The sequence below is a fragment of the Lemur catta genome, chromosome 1 (genome assembly GCF_020740605.2).
Source record: "Lemur catta isolate mLemCat1 chromosome 1, mLemCat1.pri, whole genome shotgun sequence".
NCBI lineage: Eukaryota > Metazoa > Chordata > Mammalia > Primates > Lemuridae > Lemur > Lemur catta.
In genome coordinates this window covers 275536522-275558783 of record NC_059128.1, presented here as the reverse complement: position 1 = coordinate 275558783, position 22262 = coordinate 275536522, and the positions used below count along the sequence as shown (strand labels likewise).

General features: G+C 36.8%; 1 protein-coding gene and 1 non-coding gene across 6 annotated transcripts in view; both read left to right on the top strand.

Moving 5' to 3' along the window:
- Positions 1-21857, top strand: part of CRYZL1 (crystallin zeta like 1) — a 38700-nt gene extending 16843 nt beyond the window's left edge. For 3 of the 5 annotated variants that reach the window (XM_045540583.1, XM_045540585.1, XM_045540586.1), the window contains exons 5-13: positions 545-589; positions 2404-2472; positions 9693-9826; positions 10889-11000; positions 13918-14016; positions 16054-16175; positions 17355-17460; positions 20795-20840; positions 21394-21857. In XM_045540583.1, coding sequence (XP_045396539.1) covers positions 545-589; positions 2404-2472; positions 9693-9826; positions 10889-11000; positions 13918-14016; positions 16054-16175; positions 17355-17460; positions 20795-20840; positions 21394-21493 — 833 coding nt within the window. In that variant the 3' untranslated portion in view covers positions 21494-21857. Of the gene's footprint in view, positions 1-544; positions 590-2403; positions 2473-9692; positions 9827-10888; positions 11001-13917; positions 14017-16053; positions 16176-17354; positions 17461-20790; positions 20841-21393 lie in introns of all 5 variants that reach the window. The other 2 variants (XM_045540584.1, XM_045540587.1) reach the window with 2 other exon arrangements.
- LOC123630999 lies at positions 12645-12834 on the top strand. Its single transcript, XR_006732907.1, has one exon. It is a non-coding gene; the product is annotated as a U2 spliceosomal RNA (small nuclear RNA).
- Positions 21858-22262: the final 405 nt, after the last annotated feature.

Genomic DNA, 22262 nt, shown 5'->3' with positions numbered 1-22262 from the left:
CATAGTGGTATGAGCCTCTGGTCCTACCTAATTGGAACGCCGAGGTAGGAGATCACTTGAGCCCAGGAGTTCGAGGCTGCAGTGAGCTCTGATTGCACCACTACACTCCAGCCTAGGCAACAGAGCGAGACCCTGTCTCTAAAAAAAAAAAAAAAAATCCTTGTTGTGTGAGATTCTGCAACTAAAATAATTGTAAAAGATTGGGCTAGCCACAAGAGGGGTGGAAAATAACAGAATTATTATAGTATTATAGAATGGATTATTTTCCTTTACTTCTTTATCTTTAGAGTTAGCTAAATAGGCAAAGAGAGACGTTCTTCAGTGTCAAGAATCATGGCCTAGATTTTTCTAGAGAATCCAGATTTGAAGTGCTCTATTCTATAGTCCTAATAAACCATCAAAATGTACTAGAAGTTCTTGGCTTTTTCTCTGAGTTAGTGACATTTTATAAACCCATGGATTGTTAAAATTTGTTTTAATAGTTAATTAAGGATTATATTTAATAATCATGTAATATTAACTATTAATTTTCTTCACTCTTTAGTTGGAAGCAAGGTATCATTCTTTCAACCAGATGATGAAGTAGTCGGTAAGTTATAGTTCATAGTCCCATTTCGAGTCATAGATTTTATTGTCATCTCCATTTTTTTCCTATACAATTATTAATGTTCATTGTGACCTTGATACAGAAATACTTTCCTGGGTGGGCATGGTAGCTCATACCTGTAACCTAGCACATTGGGAGGCTGAGGCAGGAGGATTACTTGAGGCCAAGAGTTTGAGACCAGCCTTAGCAAGAGTGAGACCCCTTCTCTGCCCAAAATAGAAAAATTAGCTGGGCATGGTGGCGATTGCCTCTAGTCCCAGCTACCTGGGAGGCTGAGGAAGGAGGATAACTTGAGCCCAGGAGTTTGAGGTTACAGTAAGCTATGGTGATGCCACTGCAGTCTAGCCTGGGCAACAGAGTAAAACCATGTCTCAAAAAAAAAGAAATACTTTACTGATTTTGGAATTTGCTCTCAAATATCTATCAATGATGAAAATTGAGAGTTTGATCCCAATAGCAGAACATTTAAAACTTTTCACTATTTGGCTGTGGAACAATTTTTTTTTTTGGAGATAGAGTCTCACTCTGTCACCCAGGCTAGAGTGCAGTGGCATCATCATAGCTCACTGCAACCTCAAACTCCTGGGCTCAAGTGGTCCTCCTGTTTCAGCCTCCCGAGTAGCTGGGACTACAGGCATCTACCACTGTGCCCGGCTAATTTTTCTATTTTTAGTAGAGACAGGGTCAGAGTCTTGCTCTTGATCAGTCTATCTCAAACTCCTGACCTCAAGCAATCCTCCTGCCTCAGCCTCCCAGAGTGCTAGGATTACAGGTGTGAGCTGCCTCACCAGGCCAGAGCAATTTTATAGATAAAAAGATAACCATAGTTGTTACTATGCTTGGCCACAGCCCTTTCCTGGCAGGTTCCCAGTCTGTGGCCAAACGGAGAAAAGTAAAGTCACAGCTGACCGACAGGGCCATATAGTAACTGTTCTCCATTCCATTTTGAATCATATAGCGCTTCTTTCTTGCTATTCCTATAAAACTAAAAATTGCCTGGAAACATTTAATTTATTGCATTTTTTAAAAAACCCATAACAAGTATTTTTGCAAATATATATATTCATACATGTATCCCAGACAGTCACACAAAAATGAATAGTGTATGACTTTTGTATAAGTCTTTCGAAATTTTCATTCCCCCGTGGAAGATACAAGTTTAGAAAATATGTATATAAATTTAGAATATGTTTAGCTTTACCACATGCCTCAAGCTGTTGAAGAATGGATTTGTAAGAAATTTTTCATCAGCTTTTTATAGTATTGCCTTTGACTCAGGTACTTCCCTAGAGAGTTGATTATTTCTTTCTTATCTTTTTTTCTGCCTAAGAAGTCAGTGACACCATGTATTACTTAAGATACTTTTTGTAAGAGAATGAAAATAAAATCAGACTAGCTTAGGGGAAAAATGGAATTTTATTTTATTTGGAAGCATACTGAGGTATGTTATGGAAGTAAACTATGGAAAAGTAGTCATGCATCAGGGATAATTTTAACAGGGAGTCTAGGTGCGCCCAAGACTTTGACTTGGTTCTGTAACATTGGCCATCATCTTTACTGTCACTCAGAGGTGAAAGAAGAGAGAAAAAGAAAGAGATCACAAGTGTTCACGACAGAAAATGAGTGGTCCCTCTCCTTCCCTATTTCTGAAGTCTCTCCGTGCTCCATGCTAGTAATTACTGGAACTTTCCTCAAAATTCCACTGAACAAAATTTATACTAATACTTACTAGCCTCTCATTAGGAATGAATTTATTTTGGCCCCATTTCCCTTAAATTTCTTGTTTTAATTTTTAGGAATTTTGCCTCTGGATTCTGAAGACCCTGGACTTTGTGAAGTTGTTAGAGTACATGAGCACTACTTGGGTAGGTGACAATTCAGTCTTTTGGAACTCATATGTCTTACTTCACTGATGTATGGTATTTAATAACATTGTAATTTCTTTGACTCTACCCTGAGTGGTATACTTAGTAAATAACGATTAACTGGTCATGTACATAATAAATAACTGTGGGCTGTTCATGTGACTACTTCTAGCTTATAATTAGTATTCATAAAATTCATATTCAGATTAAGTAGTATATAGACCTTTAAGCTTTACTAACATTGCTCATGGCAAGATCTTTGAAAAGTGGTTTCTCTCTTGGCTCTGAAATTATCTCTAATCAGAAATTTTAAATTTCTTACTCTTGGTTGAAACAAAATATGTACAAAATCTGGACAATACATGTAGAGTCTGAGACAGGAAAGGATCAAGAACATTCATCTTTGGTTTCTATTGCTAATTATCTTTTGACAACTGTTCAGTTTACTGAAATGTTTATTTCTAATTTTTCTTACAGTAATTTACTTTTTGAATATTTAAATTAAAAAATATATATACACACACATACTTCATGAAACCACAGTAAAAAGATGCTGCATCTCCTAAGTAATCAGGGAAAAGCAACTTAAAACTATTAGAGATACCTTCTAGATGACAAAAGTTAAAAAGTCTTTCCACCCTAAATGTTGGCAAGGATATGGAGCAATGGAACCTTTGATGCATTGGAGTATAAGCTGGTACAAATATGATTTAAAAAATCAGCATTATCTAATAAAGGTAATGGTGTATATACCCCCAGACCTAGTAATTCTACTTATAGTTATGTACCTTACAGAAACTTGATGTGCACCAGGAGATACACTGCATAAGAGTTCGTAGCAGCATGATTTGTTAACAGTGAAAAAAATTGGAAACAGCCCAAATGTCCATCACCAGGAGAATAAATAACTAAAGATATTTATAGAATGAATTTCTACTCAGCAGTGAAAGTGAATAAATAAGAGCTAAGCATATCAAAATGGATGAATCTCACAAACAGGATTGAGTTGAAAAAAGCAAGTTGCAGAAGAATACAGTCTGATAACATTTATTTATACAAAATTCAAAAACGTATAAAATTAAGCATATATTACTTAAAGATCTAAAGAAAAGGCAGGGGATGCAAAGTTACATGGAGGTTACCTATGTGAGCAAGGGAGGAGAATGTGATCAGAGTAGATGCACTAGTACTGCCAGTGTATATTTCTTATGCTGGGATTCATTATGTTGTTCTTTATACCATATCTATAAGGCCAAAATATATTCTTTTATGTTCTTGAGCTATTTAAGTAAATTTTTTCCAGCTTTTTTCTTCAATAATATAATTCCTAATCAGACCTTTTGGGGACAGGCCAATTTGGATTTTGTTCTACCAAAAATACTGCACTTATTCAATTTAATTCATACGGCAACTTCAGTTAGGCTAGCAAATCTTTGATGTTTCATTTATGAAGTTATAAATTTTAAGTAATTTTTATTTAAATTAATGACATTTGCAGTGCCTAAAATTTATAAGTAATAATATATTATTTGATTAAAAATTAATTTTCAAGGCCAGGCGCGGTGGCTAACGCCTGTAATCCTAGCACTCTGGGAGGCCGAGGCGGGCGGATCGTTTGAGCTCAGGAATTTGAGACCAGTCTGAGCAAGAGCGAGACCCCGTCTCTACTAAAAATAGAAAGAAGTTAGCTGGACAACTAAAAATATATAAAAAAAATTAACTGGGCATGGTGGCGCATGCCTGTGGTCCCAGCTACTTGGGAGGCTGAGGCAGGAGGAGCACTTGAGCCCAGGAGTTTGAGGTTGCTGTGAACTAGGCTGATGCCACGTCACTCTAATCAGGGCAACAGGGTTAGACTCTGTCTCAAAAAAAGAAAATTAATTTTCAAGATACTTTTCTAGAAATCTGAGGCCTGTGCCTGTTTATATGTATAATAAGCCTAGAAATGAATCCAAGTATGTGTCTTCTTTTGAAAGATAAAGATCTTTTTCAAATACCATGCAATGAAAGTCTCTAATCCATAGCCAATTTTTTTTTTTTTTTTTTTTTGAAACAGAGTCTCACTTTGTTGCCTGGAGTAGAGTGCCGTGGCATCAGCCTAGCTCACAGCAACCTCAAACTCCTGGGCTCAAGTGCTCCTCCTGCCTCAGCCTCCCAAGTAGCTGGGTCTACAGGCGTATGTCACCACGCCCAGCTAATTTTTCTGTTTTTAGTAGAGACGGGGTCTTGCTCTTGCTCTTGCTCAGGCTGGTCTTGAACTTCTGACCTCAAGTGATCCTCCTGCCCTGGTCGTCCAATTAAAAAATGGGCAAGAGACCTGAATAGACATTTCTCAAAAGAAGAGATACAAATGGCCAACAGATACATGAAAAAATGCTCAGCATCACCAATCATTAGGGAAGTGCAAATTAAAACCACAATGACCAGCCTTAGCAACATAGGGAAACCTCATCTCTACAAAATATTTAAAATTATTATCTGGGCATGGTGGTATGCGCCTGTAATCCTAGATACTCAGGAGGCTGATGTGGGAGGATGACTTGAGCCCAGGAGTTAAGGTTTCAGTGTGCTATGAGCGAGCCACTGCACTCCAGCCTGAGTAACAGAGTGAGACCTTGTCTCAAAAAAATTAAAAAACCCACAATGAGATATCATCTCACACTTATCAAAAAGATGAAAGATAAGTGTTGACGAGGATGTGAAGAAAAGGGAACCCTTGTACACTGCTCGTAGGAATATAAATTAGTATAGCTATTATGGAAAAACTATATGGAGGTTTTTCAAAAAACTAAAGATTAAATTACCATATGACCCAGCCATCCCACTTCTGTGTATTTACCCAAAAGATTTGAAATTAGTTTGTCAAAGAGATGTCTGCACTCCTATATTCATGGCAACACTATTCACCACAGAGAAGTTATGGGAGTAACCTAAGTGTCCATCAACAGCTGAATGGACAAAGAAAGTGTGGCATATATACACAGTGGAATACTATTCAACCTTTAAAAAGCAGGAAATTTTGTCATTTGTGACGACATGGATGGAATAGGGAGACATTATGCTAAGTGAAATAAGCCAGGCACACAAAAACAAATACCACATTTCTCACTTATATGTGGAATCTAAAACAATCATGCTAATAGAAGCAGAGAGTAGAATGGTGGTTACAGAGGCTGGGGGATGGGAGGAATGGAGCGATGGCGGTCAAAGACCATAGAATCTCAGGCAGGAGCAATGTTTTTCTTTTAGTTCTATTGTACAGTATGGCAAATATAGTTAATATTAGAGTATTGTACGTTTCAAAATTGCTAAGAGCATGAATTCCAAACATTCTCACCACAAAAAAAAGTTAATTATTTGAGGTGATAGATATGTTAACTCATTTAATTATTCCACCTTGTATTCATGAATCATAGCATCACTTTGTACCCCATAAATTTATACAATTATAAATTGTCGATTTACAATTAAAAAAAAAAACAATGACCATTAATTAACAGTATTATCTTTAGGCAAGATCCTAGGCACACTAACTACATCTATAAATGAGGACCGTGAACTAGGTAACCTCTAAGCTCTGTCGTAGCTCCAGCATATTGTGAAAGAGGGAATCATATCAGTATGTTCCCTGAAAGTGCAGAGGAAAATTTTCAGTTTACTACAACTCTGTTTTACTTCCTATTCATTCTTTGGTGATTGTTTAATGAGAGCTTAGCACTCAGTCACTTTCAACTCAAATAAGTGTTTTCTTTCACCAAACCAAAGAACTAGGAACAACCCCTCAAATGTGTATGTAGTTAATCCTGTTGTACAACATTGACAATAGAGTTAAAAAATAGAGAAATTCTTCCTACTTTCAATTCTTTTTTTTTGGGGGGGGGGGGAGAGAGAGTCTCACTCTGTTGCTCTGGTGTCAGCCTAGCTCATAGCAACCTCAAACTTCTGGGCTCAAGTGATCCTCTTGCCTCAGCTTCTCGAGTAGCTGGGACTATGGGCATGTGCCACCACACCCCACTAATTTTTTCTATTTTTATTAGAGATGGGGTCTCACTCTTGCTCAGGCTGGTCTCCAACTCCTGAGCTCAAGCAATCCTCCTGCCTCAGCCTCCCAGAGTGCTAGGATTACAGGTGTGAGCCACCATGCCCAGTCTGTGCTTTCAATTCTTAAGCCATTCTGTTAAATATAAAAATAATTTTATTTTTCACTCAAAATTTGGCACACATTTTCAGCATTGTTCTTTTATTCCTTTTGACCTAAACTAGAAAGAAATGAAAATTCTTGGTTTCTGATATACTGTTATTATTGATCTACATGTGGCTCTCTTTTATTTATTTGTTTAGTTTTTATAACATATTAAACACCTGTTGACCACCAAACACAAAAGCAAGGATCTTGACATTAACCCACATCTAACCATACAATTTTAGAACCTTTGAATTTTTTTTTTTTTTGAGACAGAGTCTCACTTTGTTGCCTGGGCTAAAGTGCCATGGCATCAACCTAGCTCACAGCAACCTGAAACTTCTGGGCTCAAGCAATCCTTCTGCCTCAGCCTCCCAAGTAACTGGGACTACAGGCATTCGCCACCATGCCCGGCTAATTTTTTCCATATATTTTTAGTTGTCCAGCTAATTTCTTTCTATTTTCAGTAGAGACAGGGTCTCACTCTTGCTCAGGCTGGTCTCGAACTCCTGAGCTCCACCAATCCACCTGCCTCGGCCTCCCAGAGTGCTAGGATTACAGGCATGAGCCAGTGTACCTGGCCAGAACCTTTGAAATTTTAAATGTAGTTTTATTGCAGTTAGCATTTTTTAAGGACTGCATGATTGATTTTTTTTATTAAAATATGGCAGTTCAAATTCTTATGACGGCACATATTCCCCCAAAGAGGCCAGTAAGTAAATCACATGTAGATTAAGCATGCCCTATTAGACTAGATACACATTCACCCTAGGAGCTATATGGCCTTAGACAAGTGGATTTATTATCCGTAAGCCCATTTTATAATCAGTAAAATTAGAATAGCTATCTTAAAGAGTTTTGTAAGGAATAAAGTACTGTATGTGCTATCACCTGATGCTTAATGTGTTTTTACTGTTTTAATCCCCTGCTTGTCCCCCTGAATATTTTCAACAAGTATGCTTGAATGCTCCGCTTCCCCACTAGATGGCACTAGTTTGTTGTTAACTACAGTGGTTGACTACCCTATGGTTAGTCCTTGTGAATCTATTGCTATTAGAGGAAATATATTTGAAAGAGCTGGTAAAGACTATAAAAGTGTTATCAAGTTGATTGTAAATAAAATGAGAAAGAATTTCTTGTACTGTGAAAAATAATCACATCAGTGTACAACATAAACACAAAATAAAAATTATAATAGATAAACCTATTATGGAATAATAGTTTAATGGTCAGGTCGTGTAGAGCTTCTTAAGCTATGTTAGGACTTTGCATTTTGATTCAAGTGCAATGAAAGCTACTATTGATGAATTTTAAGCAGAGAAGTGTTAGTATATTATTTATATATTTATGTTTTTTAAATATTCTGACACTTTATTTTTTTTTTTAAGAGACAGGGTCTTGCTCTGTCACCCAGGTTGGAGTTCAGTGGTGCAATCATAGCTCACTGTAACCTCCAACTCCTGGTCTCAAGTGGTCCTCCCTCCTGAGCCTCCCAGAGTGCTGGGATTGCTGGCATGAGCCACTTTGCCTGGCCGACACTTCTGTTTTTCAAAGACACTGTTAGGCCACATGCAGTAGCTGACACCTGTAGTCCCAGCACTTTGGGAGGCCTAGGTGGGAGGGTCCTTTGAGCCCAGGAGTTTGAGACTAGCCTAGGCAACATAGTGACACCTCATCTCTACAAAAAGTTAGAAAAAAAAAAAAAAAATTAGCTGGGCATGGTGGTGTGTTCCTGTAGTCCTAGCTACCCCGGAGGCTGCAGTAGGGGGATCACATGAGCCCAGGAATTGGAGGTTACAGTGAGCTATGATCATGCTACTGCACTCCAGCCTGGGCAACAGAGCAAGACTCAAAAAGTTAAGACACTGTTAAAGTGATTAAAAACAGAGGCATAAAGTTGAAAATAATATTTATAGTATATAAACAAATGACTCATCTAGAATATACAAAGAATTCCTATAAATCAATAAGTAAAAGACAAAATAATAGAAAAATTGATAGACTTGAATAGTCACTTCACAAAGGGAATTTCAGATGCCCAGTAAACTTAAAAGGTGCTCAACCTTTTTAATAGACAGGGAAAAGCAAATTAAAACCACAGTGAGAAACCATTACACACCTACATGATTGGTCAAAATTTATAAATCTGATGATACCAAGGGTTTACAGCAACAGGACACTGCTGTGGGAGAGTAAGTTGGTACAGCTACTTTGGAAGTATATAGTTAAATGAAACGTAATATACCCTGGGATTTTCACTCCAAATTAAAATCCTAGGGAAGACTATGCGTAGTGTAACAGTATCTTTTATGCAGGAATGTTCTTAGCAGCATGGCTTGTAACTGCCAGAAAACTAGAGACAACAGAAGTGTTTGTTGGTTGGACAATGGACAAGAAAATGAAGGTGTTTTCCATATAGTAAAATACCATAAAACAACAAAAATGAAAACACTACAGCAGCCTCGTGCACAAAAAAGATGTCTTAAAAACATTAAAAACATAATGTAGAGCATATAAAGCAAGATAGAAAAGAAAGTATATGGTACGATTCCATTTATATAAAGTTCAAAACTTAAGGAAAACTGAATTGTATTATTTAGGAATGCAAACTTGAGTGATAAACTACAAAGACGAATAAGACATTGAGTTAGAATGGTAGCGACCTCTGGTGGGGAGAGAAAAGGCTGCTGGAGTGATGGCTGTGTTCCTCTCTACCAGGATAGTGGTGACTTGCACATTCAGAAGCAGCTGGAACTTTTTATTTGTGTATCCAGTTGTACATTATGTTTCATGTACTTTTCTGCATGTGTTTTGTTTCACAGTTAAAAGTTTTAAAAAATAGACACACACTGGTTCTATGTGGAGAATGGATTATGTATGGACCTTAATGGAAATAGGGAAACCATAATATAGGTGAGAGATAATAATAGGGCTTGGACCAGGGCCTTGGTGGTAGTAGAGATGGAGACAAATAGATCCAGGAGGCAGGACTAATGGGACTTTCTAACGGATTGTTTCCTCTTGTTCTTTTTGGTAGTTCATAAACCAGAGAAGGTTACATGGACAGAAGCAGCTGGAACTATTCGTGATGGAGTACGAGCCTATACAGCTCTGCATTATCTGTCTCATCTCTCTCCTGGAAAATCAGTGCTGATCATGGATGGAGCAAGTGTAGGTGCTAATGCTGTTCAGAAACAGACCAACATACAGTTAGCTTAGGGAATTTAGAAATTAGCTAATATAATTTTCTAATATAATTCCTTGCTGAAAGCTCACTCACTGATTTCTGCATCAACTTCCTACTTTGTTATAGGAAGCAGCTTGTCGCAATAGGAGATAAATGTTAGATTTAGTGTGATTAGTTTCTTATTACTTTGAATCTGCTAGTGTATTAAAGCAGACAAACCATTTTTATTCATTCCTGTTAGACAAAGCCTGAAATAGCTCATGAGTCTTTGAAGTCCATACTCCAGAACTTTCTACCAGTTTTGTATCGTATTTCCCACATTTACACTTTTCTTAATAAAGTGTTGGCATTTTATAGATGGATCACATATAAGATCAAAATGTGCTAATTTAAATGTATTACATGTATCATCCAAAAAAATAGTTCAAGACAACACTAAAATACCTAAAAATATTATAATCTAAAAATGTTGAGATGAATTTATGGTTTTATTTTTTATCTGGCTTTTGATGTAAGTGCTTTCTCCCCTGCTTTTCTTTGAAGAAAAGGCAGAGCTGTCTTCGGCATTGGCTTCAGCCTGATGTCCAACATCAGGATAGTAATGTTTCCCCGAACTTACCCCACGGGTCCGAAATAGGATGGAGCTTTTGAAGTGCTTTGATCTTCAAAGAAAGGTAGCTGGACTCCCATGTGTACTATATAATTAGCTTAGACCATCATGCTGACAAAGCCCTTAAGGCCCATTCTTCTCTTTCCAAACCATGTGTCTGGATGTGGCCCTCCATCCTTGAAATTAAGTGCTGTGGTCAGACTATGGGTGAGAGCATGTGACTTGTGCAGCTTTTCCACCATCCCTTCTGAAGAAGAAAGTCAATCAAATATTTTCCCTACTAGTCTGTATTTTTTCTCTTTTCCTATTAGATAACATTTAAAAATATACTAAAGTAACAATAAAGAATATACTTTATTAAATAATCTATAAAATAAATTAGGTATGGCGTCTGCTCTATAACTATAAACCCATTGTATATATTTTTTCCACACAGGCATTTGGTACAATAGCTATTCAGTTAGCACACCATAGGGGAGCCAAAGTGATTTCAACAGCATGCAGCCTTGAAGACAAGCAGTTCCTTGAAAGACTTAGGCCTTCTATAGGTGGGTAATATTACTCAGCAGACTTTAACAATGTAATTATGAAGAGAAATCACCTTAAAAACTGCACCTGTAAAATAAAGTACAAAGTCACAAATGAAAGTCAATATTAAAATGCACTTGGTATCTGTGGCTGAGTCCAAATTTACTTAAGCGATAGTTTTAATTTTAATTATTTAAGTTTTTTAAACCTACATTTTTCAATGTTTTTTTCTCCTTTGCCCCATTGTCATCAACAACTTACCCAAGTTTGAATTAGCTAAACTTTGACACAATTTAGAAATACTCAATGCTTCTTTGGTTTTAGTCAATAAATCAATATATTTTTGCACCATTTTGTATGTTTCTCAACCTCTTTTACCTTGTAATATTACCGCTAATGTCTATTTTCTGTGATAGACTAGGAAGGGAGATGATCCACTTGCACGGAAACACAGGTCATCACAACATATAGTTTATGATGATCAGGACATGGTGGAGACTGGTGAGCTCTTGAAAAGATTGAACCTATCCAAACAGCAATGAATATGGAGAGGAGGAAGAAAATAGAGACTGAAAATAACGAACAAGGAAAAGAGAAAGATAGAAACAGAAAAACTAACAGATGATGAGCAAAAAGAAGGAGCAGAGTATTAGGTGAAGGGCAGGCAGGAAGGAAAGTAATATTCATTGAGTGCTAATATGGATGTCACCTCCTAAAGTCCTTAATAACCCTGGGTTGGCCAACCAGGAAATAGTATTTCAGAGAATTTAACTAGCATGTCCAGGGATATACAACTAAGAAAAGGACTGGAAGGAGATGTGAACCCAGGCCTGCCTAACATTATAGCCTATGTTATTTCCATTGTTACATTATGCTTCTGGGCAGAGATAACCAAGAAATGGAAGGAAGATAATGCAGGGGCTAGAGAAAGGAGGAAAGAAGTGAAAAGAAGAGATTTGAAAATCGAATGCAGAAAGAGAGCACAAAAGGTCTTGTGGAAGGGAAATGTTTCATATTGGTTAATTCTGCCCCTCCTGGATTTCTTCAGTCCCCTTTCTCTTGTGGCCTCCTCCTCCTCTCCCCTCCCCCAAATCCTAGATTACTATGGGACTGCACCTCTGTTCTGAGCAACACTGAGAATAATTCTCTTCAACACAAAGGTGTTAAGAGATACAAAAATGAAGTATAAACATCTTCATTTGCCAGTTCAAAACAGAATTTTTTAATTCTCTCAATAATTCCTATTTTTCTATTAATATAATTCTTGTATTAATATAATGCTTTAAAGCAACCAGTTAAAATTAGCTTAATTTTCACTTACTGCTAAAAATCATAATGTTTCTTTTCCTTACCTTCAGGATTTTTCTTCACTTGGGGGAACAAAAGGGGAAGTAGGAGGCATTTCTATAACTGAGAAAGGATTAAACAGCCTTTAGTAGATAATTACCATATTGCCTGAACACAGAAGGTCCCTGACTTACAAATGTTTCTACCTACGATTTTTTGACTTTACAATGGGTTTCTTGAGGTATTAAATGCATTTTCAACTTAGGAGTGCATGAACAATGGGATGTAGTCCCACCATAAATTGTGAAGCATCTGTATATTTTTGTACTCTTTAGCTCTAAATGCTATTAAATATGAACATACTCAAGAAACTGCTTACCGCTTCTCGGCCTTTTGGCTAAGATCAAGTGTAGTATCTGTTCTTATCAGTTTAATATCTATACGTCCTCTGTCTGAGGACAATATATTAAATGGATTTTTGGAGCAGGGAGAAGGATTAGGAGCTTGCTCGGTCCACTCTGTACATCGACCTGGTATTGCAGTACCTCTGGGAATGGTGTACCAGAAAAAAAAAAAGAAAGAGGCCGGGCACGGTGGCTCACACCTGTAATCCTAGCCCTCTGGGAGCCTGAGGCGGGTGGATCACTCGAGGTCAGGAGTTCGAGACCAGCCTGAGCGAGACCCTGTCTCTACTAAAAATAGAAATAAAAATTATCTGGACAACTAAAAATATATATAGAAAAAATTAGCCAGGCATGGTGGTGCATGCCTGTAGTCCCAGTTACTCGGGAGGCTGAGGCAGTAGGATCGCTTAAGCCCAGGAGTTTGAGGTTGCTGTGAGCTAGGCTGACGCCACGGCACTCACTCTAGCCCGGGCAACAAAGCGAGACTCTGTCTCAAGAAAAAAAAAAAAGAAAGAAAGAAAGAAACTGCTTAATCTTCCAATTCATGTCTCAATATATATATACCTCTATGTTTTCAGGTTCTCAGTTCTGGCTACATATCCTATAGGTACAGAGAATACTCCTCTGTGTCAAAAGATCAGTCTTGTATCACCTTATCCACAAAATGTTTGTATTTTTATTTTATTGAATTTGCTAGTCCCTTCATTTAGATTGATCCTTACCAATACTGGGTTAGATGAGAAAGTATAATTTGAATTGACTTTTTCCTCTTTAAATTCAGTAACTGGGCGCGGTGACTCACGCCTGTAATCCTAGCACTCTGGGAGGCCGAGGCGGACGAATCATTTGAGCTCAGGGTTCGAGACCAGCCTGAGCAAGAGCAAGACCCCGTCTCTACTAAAAATAGAAAGAAATTATATGGACAACTAAAAAAAATATGTATATATGTATATCAAGTTAGCTGGGCATGGTGGCGCCTGCCTGTAGTCCCAGCTACTTGGGAGGCTGAGGCAGTAGGATCACTTGAGCTCAGGAGTTTGAGGTTGCTGATGCCATGGCACTCTAGCCCGGGCAACAGAGTGAGACTTTGTCTCAAAAAAAAATTAAAAAATTCAGTAATTGTTTGAATTGCTTAACTCATTTCAGAGAATAGATATTTATTTGCTTTTCTTTTTCTTTTTCCCTGATTTGTTTGTATTGGTCATATAGAGAACCATACAGTTGCCTTCTTTCTTGTCCTTTACAGCCCGAGTGATTGATGTGTCTAATGGGAAAGTCCATGTTGCTGAAAGCTGTTTGGAAGAAACAGGTGGCCTGGGAGTAGATATTGTCCTAGATGCAGGAGGTTGGTACCTTATGAAATCAGTAGACTGTGTAATATTTTTAGTTTGATGAATTTCAGAAAAAAGATAACCAGGGAATAATTATTAATGCATTTATTAATTTGGATGTTTAGTTTTGGGTTTTGTTTTTAACTAAAGACTTACTTAAAAGTGGAGCCTCTTCACTTTACTCCCATTGTAAGCACTGTCTCTCTGGAAGAGAGAACATGCTTGCCTTTTAAAGCATAGGCATTACAGTTCGAGTAACAGATAACATATCTCTACAAAGAAACCTATGAACATGATCTTTAGTGATTCCCAGATAATATACATTATCCTCCAGATGCTTATTCAGTCAGCAGAAATGCTTTGTATGGCTGCCTTCTATTGGATGGTTGACTTCTTCAGTCTCTATTTGGAAAATGTACAATGTTTGTTCCAGTTTCACTTTTCTTGACTTTTTTAGTTTAACCAATACCTATTTAACACCTACTCTGAAACACTTAGGTAATACTATCCCTCCTAAAGGATAGGTTTATAAGGCTGCAAAGTACTTATATTTATACTGTTAGGTTTTATCTTCTAACATGAGAAGGATACATAAATATGGCTATGACTATCATGTGTGATTTTTTTTAAACCAATATTTCCAACATTTGAGATCAACCCAGAGAAAAATCTTTCAGTAAAAATAAACATATATTTCATTGACATCATTTTTTCAAATGAGCACTTCAATAATTATGTTAAAGTATCTTGATTGTCTCTGGTCTCAAACTTCTGGACTCAAACAACCTTCCTGCCTCAGCTTCCCAAGTAGCTGCAACCGTAGGCGCAGGCCACTGAGCCTGGCTAATCTTGACTATCTTGAGTCTGTGAGTTCTTTAATCAGAAATCAACTCATCCCAATATATTAAGCCATCAGTGTTATGATTAAAAATATCAGACTTACTTATGTATTATATTACTTTGCTGGTTTTCAAATAAAGATGGATTTTTTATCTTTATATATTTTACTTATAATTAAATCTAGAGAAAATTTTATGACCAGTTTTAATGCAAAAAGTATATTTTAAGGTATCTGAATATACTGTATATTGCATTTTTCTAAGAAAAATGTTTCTTCATCCCTACATTTAAAAAGTAAAGAAGGCGGCCGGGCACGGTGGCTCACGCCTGTAATCCTAGCCCTCTGGGAGCCTGAGGCGGGTAGATCACTTGAGGTCAGGAGTTCGAGACCAGCCTGAGCGAGACCCCGTCTCTACTAAAACTAGAAATAAAAATTATCTGGACAACTAAAAATATACATAGAAAAAATTAGCCGGGCATGGTGGTGCATGCCTGTAGTCCCAGCTACTCGGGAGGCTGAGGCAGTAGGATCGCTTAAGCCCAGGAGTTTGAGGTTGCTGTGAGCTGGGCTGACGCCACGGCACTCACTCTAGCCCGGGCAACAAAGTGAGACTCTGTCTCGAAAAAAAAAAAAAGTAAAGAAGGCAATATATGTAACCTAAACATTTGTACCCCCATAATATTCTGAAAATAAATAAATTAATTAATTTTTTTTTAAAAAAAGAAGGGAAGCGCACAGTGGCTCATGCCTAGACCAAAGCTGGAGGACTGCTTAAGCTCAGGAGTTCTAGAACAGCCTGAGCAAGAGCAAGACTTCCTCTCTACAAACAATGGCAAAATTAGCTGGGCATGGTGGCACATACCTGTAGTCCCAGCTACTAGGATGGCTGAGGCAGGAGGATCGCTTGAGCCCAGGAATTTGACGTTGCAGTGAGCTACAATGACACCACTGCACTCTAGCCCTGACAACAGAGCAAAAGTCTGTCTCCAAAAAACAAAAACAAAGAAAGAAAGAACCGGGCATGGTGGGAGGCTAAGGTGGGAGGAACACCTGAGTGGAGGTTAGTCTGGGCAACATAGCAAGACCTTGTTTCTAAATAAGTAAATAAAAATTTTAAAAAGTAAAAAGAATTTATTTCAAGAATAAATTTCTGTCATATTATTATATATTTCTTCTCTCTCTCTTTCTTTTTTAACCATTCCCTTACAAGTGAGATTGTATAGTAAAAATGATGAACCAGCTGTAAAATTACAACTACTACCACATAAACATGATATCATCACACTTCTTGGTGTTGGAGGCCATTGGGTAACAACAGAAGAAAACCTTCAGGTATTTCAGAAACAATAAAGTATTACTTTTACTACCGTTACACAAAAGGAGTATAATTAACAATAATGCCAAAATCTTTTTTGAGGCAAGGTATGGCTAAATTAGTATAAATTTATATGTTTAAAGAAATGTAGCTTTTTTTTAAATTTTAGGTACATGTTGGCCAAAATGTTGAAATATTGCCTAATAGAGAAGTTCTTTCAACTAGAATGAATTATAATTTTATTTAATGATTTGGAAATAGTGGCTTATGAGTTTTTTAATAGCATTTCAAATGGCATTTTTTTCTTAGTAATAAATATTATTTTTGACATATACTTAGCAAAATATTTCTGTATAAAATTACCACAGTTTCCTAATTATTAAAATTAGAACTACTGTATTATGTGTATATAGGTATCTCCCAAAGTTATGTTTTTCAGCAGAATTCTGATTAAATATTTATATCATGGCTGATATGCAAATATCATAATTCTCATATATCAGTCTGCATTGATTTTCTAACATCCTCATGAAAGTGACTGGTAAGTAGTGGCCAGAAAAGACACACACCCCCCACCACTTAATCACCAGGATTCTAGGTGAATCCAGGATTCTGCCATATACCTATCACCTTGCTATTTCATCATTTTGAACCATGAAATAGAAAAGAAAACATTAGGCCAGGCATGGTGGCTCATGCCTATAATCCTAGCACTCTGGGAGGCCAAGGCAGGAGGATCACTTGAGGTCAGGAGTTCGAGACCAGCCTCAGCAAGAGTGATACCCTGTCTCTACTAAAAATAGAAAGAAATTAGCTAGACAAGTAAAAATATATAGAAAAAATTAGCTAGACAAGTAAAAATATATAGAAAAAATTAGCTGGGCATGGTGGCACACACCTGTAGTCCCAGCTACTCAGAAGGCTGAGGCAGGAGGAGGATAGCTTGAGCCCAGGAGTTTGAACTAGGCTGATGCCACGACACTCTAGCCCAGGCAACAGAGCAAGACTCTGTCTCAGAAAAAAAAGAAAAGAAAAGAAAACATACTTTACATGTTGTTATTAATTAAAGTTTGTATGCTGATTATTTGTGACTTGGACGTTGTCTAATTTGTATAGAAGTTTTTCTGTCTCAAGATACCAATCCTTCTGCTGTTCAACTCACAGTAATTGATCAGTCTTTGTTTATTCTATCCAAGTTGGATCCTCCAGACAGCCATTGCCTTTTCCTCAAGGGAGCAACAGTATCTTTCCTTAATGATGAAGTTTGGAATTTGTCAAATGTACAACAGGGAAAATATCTTTATATCCTTTTTATCTACTGACTTCAGTTTCTGGCTTGAAATTTACCTTGTACTCTACTATATAAGTTCTTTCATTATGATAATAGGAAATAATAATAGCAATTAACTTTTATTGAGTATGCCAAACAATGTTCCAAGTACCTTGCAAGTATTGATTCATTTAAACATTAAAACAACCGTTTTAGATGTAAGTACTCTCATTATCCCTGTTTCACAGGTGAAGAAACAGAAGCATAGAGAGGTTAATATATGTCGAAGGACATAGCAAATGGCAGAACAAAAATCACACCCAGGCAGTCTGACTCCTTTCTGAATAGGAGATAAGCCATAAGATACATGGATGATTTTCTTTTATTGTGTTTGTAAGCTGACATTATGGAAATTACAATTCACCTTGAGTGGTTGCACACTTTTATGATGGTACCATTGCACAAAACATTTCAGAATATTTATCTAAATTAAAGAGTTTGTGGGGTGTTTTATAAATACCAATGCTAAGAAATCTTCAACAAATGAGTATGGTGGGGATGGATTTGATTTTTTTTTTTTTTTTTTTTTTTTTTTTCAGAGGCAGGGTCTTGCTCTGTTGCCCAAGCTAGAGTGCAGTGGCCAGGTCATTGCTCACTGTAACACTGTAGCTTTGAACTCCTGAGCTCAAGAGATCCTCTCGCCTCAGCTTCCCAAGTAGCTGGGACTATAGGCGTGTACCACCACACCCAACTAATGTTTTGTTTTTTGTAGAGAAGGGGTCTTGCTGTATTGCTCAGGCTGGTCTCCAACTCCTGACCTCAAGTGATCCTCCCACCTCATGATTTTTAAAAACAGAAGTCATTCAGAGATAAATCTGATAAATGAAGCCAAATCAGTACAGTTTGGTAAAAGTAATAAAAAGTTTTCCTATGAGAATGTAAAAACAATTCTAAAAAGAAAAGTCTAAACCTCTTTAGAGCAGGGTTACCTTAAGAATTCCTATTATTTCAAAAATAAATATTTTAAAGGCAGCTACACTTGATAAAAATTTTAATATATTGGATAAAAATAAGTCATTACTTAATAGAGTATAGGTGTGTATAAAGAAAGATTTGTATACCCTACATTTGTTTCCACTGAATAGCATACTTTATTCACATACTAAATGTATGTAATTATATATGTATACGTATAAAGGCCAGCCCTTTCTAGGAGGAATGACATACTTAATTCAAAGCTTTAAAATAGTAATATGTAATTAGTATACTGCATGTGTTGTGTTTTAAGAAGATTTCAAAACCCCTTCATGTAGTAAATGTATGAGTTTAAACTATTTCTGATTAAATATTTTCCTATTAAATTTGGAAAATACACTTAACTTTCAAAAAGAATTTTTAATTAATTTCATTTGTAAAAACTTATATGTCCAATAACATTTTAAGTATCAAGAATAATGAGTTCCGGCCGGGCACAGTGGCTCACGCCTGTAATCCTAGCACTCTGGGAGGCTGAGGCGAGAGGATCACTCGAGGTCAGGAGTTTGAGACCAGCCTGAGCAAGAGCGAGACCCCATCTCTACTAAAAATAGAAAGAAATTATATGGACAACTAAAAATATGTATAGAAAAAATTAGCCATACATGGTGGCGCATGCCTGTAGTCCCAGCTACTTGAGAGGCTGAGGCAGCTGGATTGCTTGAGCCCAGGAGTTTGAGGTTGCTTTGAGCGAGGCTGATGCCACGGCACTCTAGCCTGGGCAACACAGGGAGACTCTGTCTCAAAAAAAAAAAAAAGAATAATGAGTTCCTAAAGTAAAGAACATAATATAGCTATTAGAAGTAACATTAATTAGCATGTTTCGAATCTTACATGTTAGAAGCTAAACTAACTGCTTTGTATGTGTTGTATACCTTAATTATCTCAAACCCCCTCTTTCCATGAGAAGGTGATTTTAACCTATTTGACAAATAAATCCCTGGACCAGGTTGAAACATAACGTGTTTATGAACTAATGTTAAATTTTCCAAAATCGGAAACATATGCTATATTTTCTCTCACACATAGACACACACACACACACAGATGGCAGGTTCATTAACAGAAGTAGAAAGAGAACTTGCAGAGATGTGAATAAGTGAATTAATATTCCTTAGGTCCTTTTTTTAATTTTTAAAATGATTTATGATCACATTTTCTAATTTACTTTTTCTGAAGTCCTGAATTGGACTTTAGTTCTCACTTGTACAAACCCCCTTCAGTCAGTTCATACATGAGCTAGTTGCTGCCTAGACATCTTCCTACTGTGTGATTCTAAGCCATAAATAATTCAAGAGTACTAGACTCTTGATCTCAATATTAGAATTCCGGTTAAAGCACCAAGATAGATTTTTTTGTTAATTTTTACATCATTTTCTGATTTTGTTGGTGACATACAGTTGGGCCTCTGTATCTGCAGGTTCCACATCCACAAATTCAACCAACCAAAGATCAAAAATAAACATAAAAAAACAATTAAAAATAACAATACAGCCTCTGTAGTCCTATCTACTTGGGAGGCTGAGGCTGGAAGATTGCTTGAGCCCAGGAGTTTGAGGCTGCAGTAAGCTATGATCATCCCACTGCACTCAGGCCTGGGTGAAAGAGTGAGACCCCATCTGTAGCAAAAAAATAATAATACAACAATAAAAATAATACAAATAAAACAATACAGTATAACTATTTACATAGAATTTACATTGCATTAGGTATTATAAGTAATCTAGAGATGATTTAAAGGGGGTGTGCATAGGGTATATGTAAAATCTACACCATTTTATGTAAGGGACTTGAGTATCCACAGATTTTGGTATTGTTGGGGGTCCTGGAACCAATCCCCTATGGATGCCAAGGGACAACTGTATGTCATATACACCATTTATTAATTTTTCTGCAAATAAATTTTGAGCCTGTTATCAACTAGATTAGTCAATAAATGTACATGTAAAAGTAAGAGACAAAAATGCTAAAATTGTTTTTAACTAAAAATGCCATATGTAGTGTAGAAATGAAAACCAGACACTATTCCATTACCATCCATTGCAATAATGGTGGTCATCACTTAGGACAGGCACTAGGCTTGCTGCTCTTACCATTTACCCTTAGAAGTTTAGGCTCTATTACACCACCAGCTGTCTCAAATCATTTCCCTGTTTTAGAGATAAACTCAACAGCCTATAGGATTTCTGTAACTAAATATTTTGAATCTCTAAGAGGGTAAAACTTCAGGGAAAAAAGTGACCTGCCTAATATCTTCAGCTTATTGAACAGTTTTATTAATATTTAATCCTCTCTCCTTTGCATTGGCACCTTAACAATCTTTCCAGCTACGTATCTTAAAAGATGTGATGGAGAAGTTATCAACTGGTGTTTTTAGGTATGCTAAAGTAACCACATCATTGTTCTTGTTTATTTTTCTATTCTCAAGGAGATAAGATGGGTATTTCCATTTTTGTTTCAGTTCTCACAATGTATCTATTACCTCCATATTTTATTATTTGATTTAAATAGCTATTATTATTTGGTTTAAATAGCTATTCTTTACTATTTCTCAAAGTGTATCTGATGGTACACCAGTATTCCCAAAGACAGAAGAGGTTTGTGAGTTTTCCTCACTCCATTCCATACTGCTCCTCACTGTGCTTTTCCTCATCACCCCTTCCAAAGCAATGTAAAATGACCCCTAGCTTGAAAAGAGGGAAATGCTGTGTTTTTTAAGTTGGATCTGTTTATCGCTCATAAAAGAGGGAGTGGATAAAATAGGTATTTTTCCCTTCAAAATTTAATCACTTTAACAGTGGAAATACTAATGAATATTTGAATTATTTAAAGTAATGGAATTGAGCTATAGCAGTGTTCATCTACCACCCTTTGGGTTCTACTCATCTTTAACTAGACCTGACATTTCTAATAATTTCCTTCTTCCTCAGACCTCAGTTGGATGAACCCATTCCACTATATGAGGCGAAAGTTTCCATGGACGTTGTTCAGAAAAATCAAGGAAGAAAAAAGCAAGTCGTTCAATTTTAATTTTCTTCTTTCTCAAAACTTCAGTTGGATGACCCCATCCTGTATTTGAAGCCAGAGTTTTCCTTGGAAATTGTTGAGAAAAATCAAGGACGATAAAAGCAAGTTCTGGTTTTAAGAATGTTTTCCTGCTGTGTAAAACAAGATGCTCAGTTATATGACACATTTGAAAAGTATTTGAAAAATTATTGTGCAGACAATCAAGATAATTCTATAACATCTGAAGGGATAGTCTAAAAACCTTTTTAGTTATTGTTTCCATACATTTTGCCTCTGCTATAACATTCTTTCCATGAAGAAAACTGCTGCTTTCAGCAAAAGCCACACTACTCTATTGATGAAGCTGTTACAGGCCTTTGCTAAACTATCAAAATAACGTTATTAATTTTATATCAGCTCCGTTCTCAGTACCTTCCTTTCTTAATATGCATTTGCTGTCATAATTTAAGCATTTGAGTATATGTTCAAGTCTCAAAGGATCTAGCCCATAGGCACTTAAATTTTGTTTTCAAATATTCACTCACTCTGAATTTCCCTAGGATCAAACAAGAGGATCCTAGTAACTCGCCAGTGGCAGCGGCAGCGTGTTTGCGTGGAGGGTTGGGATGGCCAGGCTTTAGGGATTGCAGGGAGGCTGTGCTTGCGTAGCAAGCAGGCCGATTTCTTATCTGAGTTCTTCATTTTGAGGAGTTTCGAGGAGGAGGTCGAGCCCCCAAAACATAGCCATTGCCCTCTCTAAATTTACTGAAGCAGCAGCCCATCACCGCAGCTC